The sequence below is a fragment of the Phyllopteryx taeniolatus genome, chromosome 19 (assembly GCF_024500385.1).
Source record: "Phyllopteryx taeniolatus isolate TA_2022b chromosome 19, UOR_Ptae_1.2, whole genome shotgun sequence".
NCBI classification, from domain to species: Eukaryota; Metazoa; Chordata; class Actinopteri; order Syngnathiformes; family Syngnathidae; genus Phyllopteryx; species Phyllopteryx taeniolatus.
In genome coordinates, this window is record NC_084520.1 from 13,744,312 (window position 1) to 13,757,302 (window position 12,991).

At 40.0% G+C, this 12,991-nt stretch overlaps 2 protein-coding genes across 3 annotated transcripts in view; one reads left to right on the top strand and one right to left on the bottom strand.

The window, feature by feature from the left end:
- The window catches only part of LOC133469466 (synaptic vesicle membrane protein VAT-1 homolog), an 18,560-nt gene extending 10,814 nt beyond the window's left edge, over nucleotides 1-7,746 (bottom strand). The window contains exon 1 of the mRNA XM_061756604.1: nucleotides 7,607-7,746. Coding sequence (XP_061612588.1) covers nucleotides 7,607-7,627 — 21 coding nt within the window. The 5' untranslated portion in view covers nucleotides 7,628-7,746. The remainder of the gene's footprint in view (nucleotides 1-7,606) is intronic.
- Nucleotides 1-9,981, top strand: part of LOC133469468 (rho-related GTP-binding protein RhoN-like) — a 14,823-nt gene extending 4,842 nt beyond the window's left edge. Inside the window, exons 1-4 of one of the 2 annotated variants that reach the window (XM_061756608.1) lie at nucleotides 2,890-3,759; nucleotides 5,650-5,759; nucleotides 8,071-8,205; nucleotides 9,379-9,981. In XM_061756608.1, coding sequence (XP_061612592.1) covers nucleotides 3,687-3,759; nucleotides 5,650-5,759; nucleotides 8,071-8,205; nucleotides 9,379-9,633 — 573 coding nt within the window. In that variant the 5' untranslated portion in view covers nucleotides 2,890-3,686 and the 3' untranslated portion in view covers nucleotides 9,634-9,981. Of the gene's footprint in view, nucleotides 1-2,889; nucleotides 3,760-5,649; nucleotides 5,760-8,070; nucleotides 8,206-9,378 lie in introns of those variants that run through there. The other variant, XM_061756607.1, reaches the window with a different exon arrangement.
- The last annotated feature ends 3,010 nt before the right edge of the window (nucleotides 9,982-12,991 follow it).

The following is a 12,991-nucleotide window of genomic DNA, read 5'->3' on the forward strand; positions in this document are numbered from 1 at the left end:
GTAGACGACGACAAAGTCATCCACGGCATACAAATCGCAACAGGAGTCATGAGTTTTAATGTCAAGTGGAGAAGCCCAGATGTCAGTCCGGTATCCTTAGCCATTAATATTGCGGAGTCTTGCAGTGTCGCTGCCGATTTCTGGGGGGAATAAAAAAATGCTACTCATTTTCCTCCAAACCCGCCCATCAGAAACAAGCCGCCCTGAATTAATCGCTGCAATCCAAAATGGGTTGTTTGCCTGTACCGTTTCAGTTCGAACAGAATAATCGGATACATGAACACAATACATCCTGAAGATAGGTACACACATACCGAAAATACGGAATGTGAGAATTTTCCCTTTCTTTTCATCAAAGTCAGCAAAGATTCAATTAGCCATACACATCAGTGCATAAACAGTAAAGACATAAACCGCTTCATAAAAAATGTACGAGTTGCACAATTTCCATGTTTTGCCCTTCCAAACTCTTTGGCTACAAGTCCATAAATGATCCTAACTACTCATTGAACCCATGACACGTTTGTCTTTATGCAAACGTAAGAACGATAAAGACTTACAATAGTTCTGACACTTGCACAAATTCATACCTATTCATTCACATCTCAGAAATGACACCATCCGCTATTGTGTGAATGCAAAATGGCTGCATCAGCCTGGCACTTCAGCTCACAGTGCCCTCTGGTGCATTGACGGTAAAGACCGCTTAAGTGACAACGACGCGCCATTTGTAAAAGAACCAAAAAAAGGAACTCTGAAGACACTAAGATGCATTTGTGTTAGTTGTCATGGAAAAGGTATATATATATACAATTTCAAAAACATGTTGCAAATCATGAAACTTCATTTGGGACACATATTGTAAAGACATTTCGGTATTAAAAATGTAAAAAACATTATTTGATTTTTTTTTGCTTCTTAGAAACAAATATTAGCCCCTAGCGTTTATATCAGTATAAAATTCATTGATTTTTTAAAAGGAAATTCAGTGGGGTGTGTCTTTCAGATTATTGACGAAATTATATGAAAATGGACGATAAATACCAATTCCAATTGAATCAGGAAGTGTATTGGTCCATTCATGGCTCAAAAAACCTGTTGTGAATTTTGCCGTTCAGCTCCATGTTAGAGAACAGCAGGTTGTGCAAAAAGTACTGAAACACTGAACAGTTGACATTCAAAAGTTGAGAAAAGGTCAAAATAAATTAAAGTGTGAAGGTGAAATTTCAGCTGAAAGCCCCAATGTCTCCAACTTTTTGCGAAGCACGTATGTGCCTTGGCTCAATAACGGTTGGGGAAAACTGGAACAGAGAAGAAAACAACAAAAAAAGTCTAGAAATCTCAAAACATTTTGTTTGTGTAATATATCAATATTCATTTAAGAATCACTGCTGAATAAATGTATCCAAGTGTTAAGAAAACTTATGATGGCAAACAAACACACCAGGGACAAAAACAAATCAAGGAATTTTGACATTTTAAAGCGAGAGAGAGAGATCATCATCATCTCCGCAGGGCGTCTCAGATTGTTTACGCGCGTGCTTACGCTAAGCAATTAGCCGCACTCTGCTTGTGCTACTGAATAATAATCGTTTCAACGCTCAGTTTGAGTCGACGGGAAAATGAATCACAAAACACAGTGGGAATGCGTAAGAAAGAAAGGGCCCTCCCCCAAAAAAAGAGAGAAAAAGGACAAACATGCTTTTAATATTAATGAGCATTACTGCGCTCTGATGGAAGATGTCATCAGGGAGGATTGAAGGTAGGCGTGTGTGTTTGCGTGTGCACGCACGCTCGTGAATTATGCAGAACATCAGGAAAGACGAAAAGATAGAACGGGCAGCCCGATTGTCTCTTATCACGTATTTTACAGCTTTCAGCTCCACTGACGAAAAAAATGTGGATTTTCACTCCGAGCGGCGACTGAGTGTGAGAAGAAGTCGATAAGAGCGTTGAAAATTGCTAACAAGATTTAGCATAAATGTAGACTAGATAAATATACCCTGCAGTTGTTTTTTTTTCTTCTTTTTTGGGGCGGAGGTGCTCGGTCGGGCTCATTAAAAGGTTATTACATTCTGCCTCATTCAAAGTTTATATTCCACTTATCTCAACTGTAAATTCACATTCACACGCTCTGCTGGTAAATGAATGTTAAAGAAATGAGTGGATAATATATGTGACACACCTCACAAATATTCGCGTATTATTATTTAAATGTGAAAATTGGTTACATTTGTAATTTTTCACAACCCAAGTGGGGGAAGAAAAATCCTTGAAAGTTTGTACAATTCAAAAAAGATTAAGATTTCAGCTTAAGATGGCTGTATACTTATTGATAATTGGTCTGAATATGAGCATTCCCCCCCCCCCTCCCCACCCATTTTACGATCATAGTCAGCAAAGGCCTGTTTGAACGTCTCAAAGATTATACTGAGTGATTATCCTGTGGTGTGGGGTCTCTTAAGAAGAGTGATTTTTTTTTTCCCCTCTCAGATCTGCTCAGAAAATTAGTAAATGTTCAGCATGCTCGATAGACTCCATGATTGTGATAGGAAACAAATAGCCTAAAGCGAGCTACGCACATACTGATAATCGGTCTGAATTCAAGCATTTATCCTCCCTTTCCGATCAAATTCTGTGATTAAAGTAAAAAAAAAAAATACACTAAACGATTAATCTGTGCCGAGTGATTTTTCCCGGATCTACTAGGATTACGGTCGGGCTGACAATCGTAAATGTTAAAACTTTTCAATATTTATCCATGGACTACGTAATTGTGATAGCAAACAAATGCTCCAAAACTGAGTACACATACATTGATAATGTGGCTGACTTAGAACATTTTCCACCTGTTCAGATCAAAGCAAAGCAAATGTATTTATATAGCGCATTTCATACACAAGGTAACTCAAGTCAGTCAATTGTTGGACATCTCTAAAAGATTATCCAGAACAATTATCCTTTGGTGTGGGGTGTGTTAAAAGTGATTTTTCTTCCCCAATCTGCTCGGAAAACTGCTCGAGGCTGACATTTTCCCATCTACGGACTCAGCAATTGTGGTAGCAAACAAAAGCGAAGTACACACATGTACACACATACCGATATTCGGGAAGGATCATACTGATGATCGGGCCCTTTTTGAGTAATTTTTCCTACTTTCTGATCCAAGTCAGTGAAGGCTCATTTGTCTGACGTCTTTAAAAAAAATTATCCAGAGTGATAGTCCAGTAGTGTGATGTGCGTTAAGATTTTTGTTTTCTAATATGTTCGGAAAAAGGTTGGGGACCAACAATTGTAAAAGTTGAACGCGCATAATGATAATCGAGTCAATTTTGACTGTGGTCTTTTGTATTATTTTGTAACTCTCAGCAATTTATACATGTCGCTATAGTCATAACATATTCAAAGTTACATTTTATTACAAACCAAATTTTACTGTGAAAAACCTCAGTGTAGAAACACTTGTCATGCCCTTTAATCCACTCAAGGGGTTAAATGCAGGTTTGACATAAGCTTGCTTTGTGTAACATTGGCGCAAGCGTGTAAGAACAAAGTAGCTCATTTATTTATAAGCAATCTCCCCGCGTTCCCTTAACGTCACGTCCACTGACATAGCAAAGTGCCTGCTGTTCACCAGCGACCGACGCTGGAGGCTCTTTAAGGGCCTTTATTTTGGATGGAGACAGATGGGCCGAGGCTTCTCAGTGCGGCCTCCGGGGCGGGGGTCGTACTACGGCTACGACTTGTACAAGGACCCGAGTGAGTAGATCCAAAAAGGCTCCCGGATCAATACACATTAGCGCAGAACATGGATTAGTCTTAGTGGACATCAGGAAAACCTTGAGACACCTTGTTTGTGTCTCTTATTTTTCCTGTTGCAAGCATGCTATGAAGCGGTTTGAACTGGCTCTTCCTCCAGTCAGCTACACAAACCCTGTGTTGTTTCTTAAACGACAACCAAAGCGAATGTGCGGCCTCCAGAAAATACAATTGTCAGTTTTGTTTTCTTTTAACAATTAGGTTTTACTGGCGGAACGATCTTCTGTTTTGACAGTAATGTGATTTTTTTTTTTTTTTTTTTTTTTTTTTAAAAGGGAATTTATGGAGGCGAAGGCGATGGTTTGATCACAGCTGCTGCCTGTCAGTCGCTTGTGCTCCCTTAATGAACCACACTCACAAAAACAAAGTCAGTTTGGGTGTGTATGCATGTGAAAAATACTGGATCTCTCTCACTCTCTCTTTGATAATCACATTTATTGCTAGCTATTATTATTCAGTGTTTTCTGTTTAAAAAAAAGCCACAAAATAAAAACTACAAACAGAAATAATACATTTAATAATCAGTGTTTTGGGATCTTGAGAATAATATGTCCTTTGAAACAGGAAAACACTCCATTACGTTGTTAAATGTTATTGGAATTCTGTGTCGAAGTGCTGATGCTGAGTGTTTTGGCCACAAAAGCACAGTATGTTGCCGACTAGGATGCAAGCGGTGTTGGAATGTTGTCACAATGACGCTAATTCATCGTGGGCCCCCTGGGAGAATAAAATAGCATTGTCAACTCGCAAGTGACGAGCCATTCATAATACGACTCTCACTTGTCCCTCAGTTGAGTAATGGACCGCTCCGTCTGCCCCTCCCACCCGCCTGTTTATTAGAAAACATAACTTTCACCCACTCATCATTTTCATCCACTGAGTGTTTGATAATCACATTTATTGCTAGTTTTTTCTTACTGTGGCATTAAAAAAAACAAATCCAGAGCAAAGTAACTATCACAAATGATGTCCGAGGGCCATCAATTACTCAACTGCAGAAGGTGAGACAACATTGAGGGGAAGGCCTTCATTGGTACAAGCTATTATTTTTTTTTAGGGGGGGGGGGGAATTATTAAACTAAACATAAAACAGAGAGAATTAACCATTGTGTATGTAACCAAACCACATAACGTCTTACGAGAGTCTGCTAGCTTAATGCTAACAGATAATGCGAAATACATAGACGGGCTAATGAAACTAGCATCGATGTTGCAGTGTAATCCTGTAACCCTTGAAGCGACAGACTTTTGAACACAAAAGGCACAGTAACACACGTAGAGAGGCAATATAACAATACTCACAGGCATGTATTCTTTATCCTCTAAAAAAAACCTGACTAAGATTACTGCTGTTTATTGAGCTTAGTTGTGACCGTCTTCTTTATTTATTGTCTGCATTATACTGCCCGCTAGTGGCCAAGGCACACACCCCAGAAGGAGCAGTACAATGTCAAATTAATTAAAGAATGAAATTATGATGCACAAACAGTTTAATTCTTAATTAAATTCTTATTATTGTATGTCTTTATAAAGTACAACACTGTAGAGAGCTGTTTTCCTATTTAAAAACAAGTTACAATTTTCTTTTTTTTTGGGCGGTCGAACAGTTTAATGGCATTTCCATTCATTTCAATGGGTTACAAGTTACAAGCGTGATCAGGGAATGAATTAAACTCCTAAATCAAGGCACCGCCGTAATTTACTGAATGAAACAGGACTTTAAAACTAAATGCACTGAACCCCCATATATTGAGTGGGATACTCCTAGTGCATCTTTAGGTGTTGGTTGGTCACGTCTGTGTTGTTGTTTTTGTTTTTTTCCACGGACAGGTTCTGCCTACTATGACAACGTGCGCCCGTTAGCATATCCCGACTCGGACGCCGTCCTCATCTGCTTCGACATCAGTCGTCCGGAGACGCTGGACAGTGTTGTGAAAAAGGTCAGTGTGGTGTTCATGGACATGAACAAAGAGACTTACATATTGCGAATCTTAACAACCACATTGCTTTGCTTTAGATAAGATGCTAACAAATGATGCAAAACCCCGTAGACGGGCTAACGGAATAGCTACAGTGTTGTTGTCATAGCCCTTTAAGCAACGGATCTTTGAACACAAAGTGTGGACAACCACGCGGACAGATCATAGAACTATACGCACTTTTTCCGCTGTGAATAACGACAAATATTACTGCGGCTAACTGAGAACTGTGACCGTTTCCATGTATACCCACATGCCTATGGTGGCCTTTTGACTTGTCCGACATCCCTCATCATTCGCCATGTGACATCATCAGCACAACTAGAGAAAAAAAAAAGTATCACAATGTAGGGTGGGCAAATTCTTTAATCGGCTAACTTGAACTTTGCCCTCAATGCATGGATGCATGGATGCCAGCGTGACACGTCAGGCGGCACTTTTCAATTCAACTTCAGCGCAAAAGACAAAAAAAGAAAAGGTGAGCCAAGCAATTAGACGTGCTAAGCTAATCAGCGCAAATATGACGTGATGCGATGTCCTGTTTTGCTTTTCTCTGCAGTGTTTTTAATCACCGCGCTTGACACAGTGAGCCATCATGTTGTCCTTCAATTATCTTTTAACTCTCTCACTTTTCCTCCTCCCAGAGTTTGAAAAATAGCCCGAGTTTTAATCGCTTCTATTTTTCAATTCTGTGTCCTTTGTCGTCTCTCAAATCTTTATTTTAGGAGCAGTGCCTAATATGATTCACGTCGGCTATCAAAATCTCTCTCTAACTGCTTTTAAGGCTTTGTACCATAAATACAATGTAGGTCCATTTATTTGCTATTGTATTAAAGAATACTTGCCAATAGCGATGTGGACATTTGAATAAACGTCCTTGATAGATTATGGAGAAAAATTACATACTACAGTGGTACCTTGATTTACAAGTTTAACTTGTTATGTGACCAAATTTGTAACAAAATTTACTCATTGGATACATATTCCCCTTTGAAATGAATTGAAATGCCATTCATTAACTGACGTTTCAATACAATTCAGTGCACTTCAAACTACTGCTATATTGAAACGTCAGTTAATAAAAAGACAAGTGCATAGTGACTTTGTCTTTTTGACCCTGTATAACACAAAATCAGTACATACTAACTACGTATAATTAGTACATGGGGTGGGATGGTGGAGGAAACCACTATAATTTTATTGAGCTAAAACCAGACAAAAACATTTAAAATATTCACCATCTTAGTGAAAACAATGACACGCTGCGGGCGAGGCTAAAAATAGCAGAATCTTACATACAGTATGTGTCATATAGCATGAATTCATTAAATACTGCCAGAAGAATTGCGAAGTACTGGAATTCACGCGCTTTCTAAAGCGCCTGGAGGTCCTTGTCAGTTCACTCCTAAAGTGCATTATGTGTACAACAATAACTAATTATGACAGTGAACCCCCTTTTCAATCGCTCGGAACTCACCTGTGATAGGTGAAATTGCGTGATGGAGACCACATAAAAACATTCTCCTCCACGCACATGCTTTAAACCCCTTTTAAACATATTAAAACACACTTTTTAAAGTATTCCTTATCACTCGTTCGAGTAGCTTCAATGCTAACGTGTGATGTGAAATGCCATTGATTGGCCAACATGAATTAGCAAAGATGTTATGGTAATTACAGTCTAAAGTTTCAAAGAACTACAACTACTTTAACACACACAAGAGCAGCATGGCATACAAACAGAGCATAAAATAAAATAATTTAACGATTGTGTACTACACTGAAGGCAACACTGCATTCGGACTTACCTGTGTACTGTAAAATCCCATAAAAATCTGTGATATTGCGAGGGTTCGATGTATTATAATCTACTCCAGGGTTAACTAAGGTTAGCCTTTATTTTCATCCTTTGATTAGCAGCAGCAGCACGCACTCTACCGGACAAAACGTCCACTGGTTTGCGTTGTTAGCGCAAAACAATAAAGCGCTTTATTCACGCGGATCCTTTGTGACTCATCTAAATTGCTCCCATTCACTGGTTGCTCGGCGTTCGGCAAAGCGAAGCGAGCGCCGATGGCTTGTCGAAACAATCCCGGAGAAACGGTACAAGTGGAGTGTTTGCCAGTGCCATGATGGGAGGAAACAATGGGACTTCCCACAGAGAAAGACACAGAATTTTTGTGCTTTTTCTGTAACACTCTTAAGCGAGTGTTTCAGGAATCTTTTATGGTTTCTAGGGTAATGTTCTTTTGGTTAACTTGTGTTTCTGCAGTGGCAAGGAGAGACACAGGAGTTCTGCCCTAATGCCAAAGTGGTGCTGGTGGGCTGCAAGTTGGACTTAAGGACGGACGTCAATGTCATGAGGGAGCTTTCCAAACATCGACTCATTCCCGTCACCCACGAACAGGTGAGGAGAAATTCCTTTTCTCCATTTTGTTTACCATTCCCACTTCAATCATGCGCAGTAACTCGGTTTGAAAGTATTCCACCACTCAATAGTCACCCTAAACAAACGCCACTAATTATTTTGTCTCTCGCCGCACATAAACAAACCCTCTGAAAAACAAAATGTGCAACTTTCGCAGCAGATTCGCTTCAACAAATACAAAAACTCGCAGAGCTGAACAAAGCGGGAAGACAAACAGGATGGGCACCAACACAGTTGTTTTGTTTGTGTCTTGGAGGAAGGAGCATTGCCGTGCATGAATTTTAATAGCCAATTTTCATGTAAATGAGAATTCCCTATCCTGGGAAGCCAACAAGTTGTTATTATTTTGTTCAATTCTCCATCAAAGCAAAGGTAACAACCCTCATTGTCCTGACAGTAAATTTTTTACATTCGACATCAAGCGACTTCAGTTGGAATTTGGATGAACCCGCACCTCTTTTAACATCGCCTTTTTCATTTCGACTCTCGGCAAGCTAACTTGGACGAACGGTTTACCGCTGCTCGTCTAAAAAGCGGCCCGGGCATATCTGGGTGAGCAAAAAGAGAAAAGGGGGAGAGCGCGGTTGAAAAGGTATTGTACGAAAAGGCTTTTATCCTGCCCACAAAGACAAAAGGCACGCTACAACCGTGGTCGCACACGATCCATGTTGGAAACTGAGTCGAGTCAGTGGTGGGCCTCAGTAATCTCGAAGTTTCACATCAAATCTAAATGCTTTGAGTGACTTAAGGAAAGACTGACTTTATCTTGACATCAAGTACCAAGGTCTTTGAAATCAGATCCTCGGGTCCTTAACTTAAGATACTTTGGTCTAGGACTGTGAACTTTCCTCAGAACCTTTTGTCTTCTCGAACCTTTAAAGTCTTCTCGATTATTCTTATTCTCTACCTGAAAATTTTAAAATACAGTAACCAAGTATTTGTATCTTTTTACTTCCCACCACTACTGCTGAAGAAAACCACAAGCGGATCATTTTAATGTGAAAGGAGCTGCTGAAAGCAAAGAATTATCACTCGCCCAGCACTTTAATGTCCTCTGACTCATTGTTTAGCTGCTTCATTCTTTTGGTTCTCTTCTATCAGGGTGATTTATTTGAGGGTTACATTAAAACAAGACCCTTTTTGTCCATGTAGGGTACGCATCTGGCGAGACAGATCGGCGCCGTGGCCTACGCCGAGTGCACCTCCAAGTATTCGGAGAACACCGTCCGCGACGTGTTCCACGTTACCACCCTGGCGTCGGTAAGGCGCTCCCCCCGGCCCGCGCTCAAGCGTGCCGGCTCACGGCGGGGGCTCAAGCGGGTCTCGCAGCAGCCGCCCCGGACTGACATTCACGAGCACCCGCCCGCCATCAGGAAGGAGCGCGCCAAGAGCTGCGTGATCATGTGAGCCGCACGCCAACTTAATTTATTGTGTCCCAAGTCTTTGCACTGCTTTAAAAAAAAAAAAGAATAATGTAAGATAAACCATAGAGTGTATTTGTTTTTGTTTTGGTGGAGCTGCTGATCCATAACAAAGCACAAAACTGGCAAACAAACCATTGAACTGGATAAATGAGACACGCACCAACAACCAATTTCCTAAGACCACAAGTGCTTTGATTATTAACACCACATATTAATGTTGCTAAATGAATATTGTTATAATACTGGGAAGGTGACTCACAACGGGTAGAGGACAAAGGCAGATGTCATTTTGTTCATGTGACAATGAAATAAAAAAAAAAACTTAACACTGGTGATTGCTGGAAGGCCTTTTGTTCACTGTGATTTAGAGTGAAAACAGGCTTAAAATTCCCTAAAACACTGGGAAATATAAGGAATCTCATTGCGCTTTTCTGGAAATGACTTTCACAATACAGCCGTGCAGACACAAACGAGGAAGCAAGTCCTGTGAGTGACTCCGTAATCTGCAATAATATTAGTCATTTTTTGCAGAGGATAAATAATATCCCTGTGAGTATTGTTATAATCAACAAGATCCAACATCGATGCTATTTGTTAGCCAGTCTATGGCGTTTCCCATCATGTGTTAGCATTAAGCTGGCGGACTTAAAGGCAAAGTTATGTTTTAAGACAACCATTCACACTCACATTCACACCTTCACTGAGTGGGAACTGAACCTACGCAGCCTGCACCTAAGTCGGGCTAATGTACCAGCAATCGTCACTAAGGTTCGAATTGTAAAAACATATTTTTAAAAATTGGAATATATGCATACATTATACAGTCCATAGTTTGCACTATCATCATAAATGAATATAACTGCAGCAGCTATTATTCATGAGCCTCGTTATGTGACCTTTAAGTGTGACTGTGCGTCCGTGGCTAAAGGCCCCCCAAGCTGCTGGCGCTGCTGCTTCTTTGAGCAATAGCGAAGTGACATTTCGCAGCGCCACCACCTCGCCATGCGGAGAGGTCACACCAGATGCCCAGGGCCAGACCGGCGGTCTCAGGGAAGGGGGACTCGATGGCAAAAGCTACCATGCGGAATGCTAAAAATTGTTGTGCAATAAAAGACCGAATTGTGCGAATGCTGAGGAACAATACAAATTATTATCATTATTAGTATTAGCGTCATCCTTTTTCTTCCACTTTTCTCAACAGATTCAACTATTTAAACATCAGAACACAGTTTCTACATTTGTGTTCAACTATTAATTTCCTTAGGTAAACCTATGTTTTTTTTAAATATACATTATAAAGTTGAGGTTACTGCCCCAATATAGCGCTCATCTAAAATTTTTGATGGCAAGACAAACTAACACAAAAAAAAAATAAATAAAAATAAATAAAAAAAAAAAATAAAAAAAAAAGGCCAAACAATGGCTCTTATATCTAAACAAAAATTGAAGTCAGGTCACTTGTATCTCAAGGCCCAACTGTATTTATCTCTCAGGACTTCTTGTTTTTTCACATTCCCAAAATGTCACAATTTATGTGAAAAAAAACCTTATTTCATTTGAATTATTCCTATTCCTTCCACATTTCTCGGCAGATTCAAAGTTCCAAGTTCACAATATTCAGTTCATTCCAGATACACTGGGTATTTTTTTTCTTTCCCGAAACTACCAGCTTTTTCATTCAACATTTTACATATTGACCTCTTTCCTCCTCGGACCATTGCGACTTCAAATCCCAATTCCCACATTTTCACCCCTCAAAAAAATCCCAAATTAAAAAGTACTGTATTTATACAACAACCTCCTCCTTCCACATTTGACCAATTCAAACCATTCCAACTTCATCTCACGCTACAGTTCTACAATTCCAGAGCATTTCAGTTCAGCATCAACTCTTAAGCATTCAAACACAATTTCTATATAAAAATTGCATTCACTAGTTTGGAATGATTTTATTATTATTTTTTTTTGTCTCTTCCAAATGCAGTGAATCAAGTAAGGGTTAAACACTTGAGGCAAAGTCTCAGAAGAAATGTTTGTGGAGGGTAAGTACCGAGGACGTGATATGTGTCACATTGCAGTCTTTTCTCGCCTTGGGCTTGAACAGGGTTGGACGTATTTCATAAACAGTCGTCCATCATGCCCTTCCATTCAGTGACGCTAACAGCTAATACAAATAGCAAACCCTCCACTGTGTATTCATGCAAGCATGTTTCGAGAAACAATAAACTGAAGCACTGTAGTAGTGAACTAAGAATGTATAACATGCAAGGCCATTAGAGAAAGCTTTTCTATTACAGGGGGGCCAAACGCTTTCTTGCTCAGGTTGCAGGCGCTTGCGTTAAACGTTGGCATGGCAACAGTTAAGCGTTTACACATTGGACCAGGGAAGGTTGCAGCATTCAAGGCCGTACGAATAATTTTTGCCGGGTGATGAAATCTCCTTCGCACCTGGATCGTTACACACTATCAAGGGGAGCTTTTATTCTAACGGTGAGCGACAACAACCAGAAAATTATAGAAAGCAAATAGTGTTGGCGAAGGACTGTAGAATCTTAAAGACGACTGAAGCAAGGCTACAATATTAAGGACAGTTCTTTTCGGAAATAGGAAAGGGGGAAAAAGTGGAGTTTGGATGAAGCCTTGAAGTACTTTAGCCTGTCAGGTAGAAAATACATTTAAAGGCAAAAGTTACAGTTGAGTGTCGTCATGTGTAGCCTGACTAATGAGCTGTGAGATGCTAAACCAACGGAATGGCTCAAAGGTTCCTCAAGAAAACACTCATGGAAGAACACCTCACGGTGAACCTCGATAGCAAAAAATCTCAAATAGACGCTTGCACTAAAAATTGTTATAATTGCCTATATTAATAGTTTAAACCCTAAATACCTTCAAAATGACTTGAATACTCAATACACATTTCAAAAAAATATATATCACAAACGAGTCTTCATCTTTAGCTACTGACCAGTCACACAGACTGCCAATAGCAATACAGACCTTTCCTTGCATCATCAGCCAATCGTTTTATTTTCTACAGAAAATTCAAGAGGTTGTGAGTTGGGCGAGGGTTTACTGTACTTTCTATTCATAAGAGGGTCAAGCATGAAGGGATTTAAAGGCTTTAAGGAGGCAGCGAATTAAGCAAGCCCGGCACCAAGCAACAGCCCCCCGACGGACGCGGCACAATGGCGATGACGGCGGGATAATAGTTACCCTGTCACTTAGAGAGGGAGAAGGGAAGTGAGTCATCAAAAATGCAAAAGTCATTTAAACAGCGTGTACAATTGCACCGATTAAAAATATATGTGGTGGAAAAATGCGTGGGGTCAAATGCATCAGTA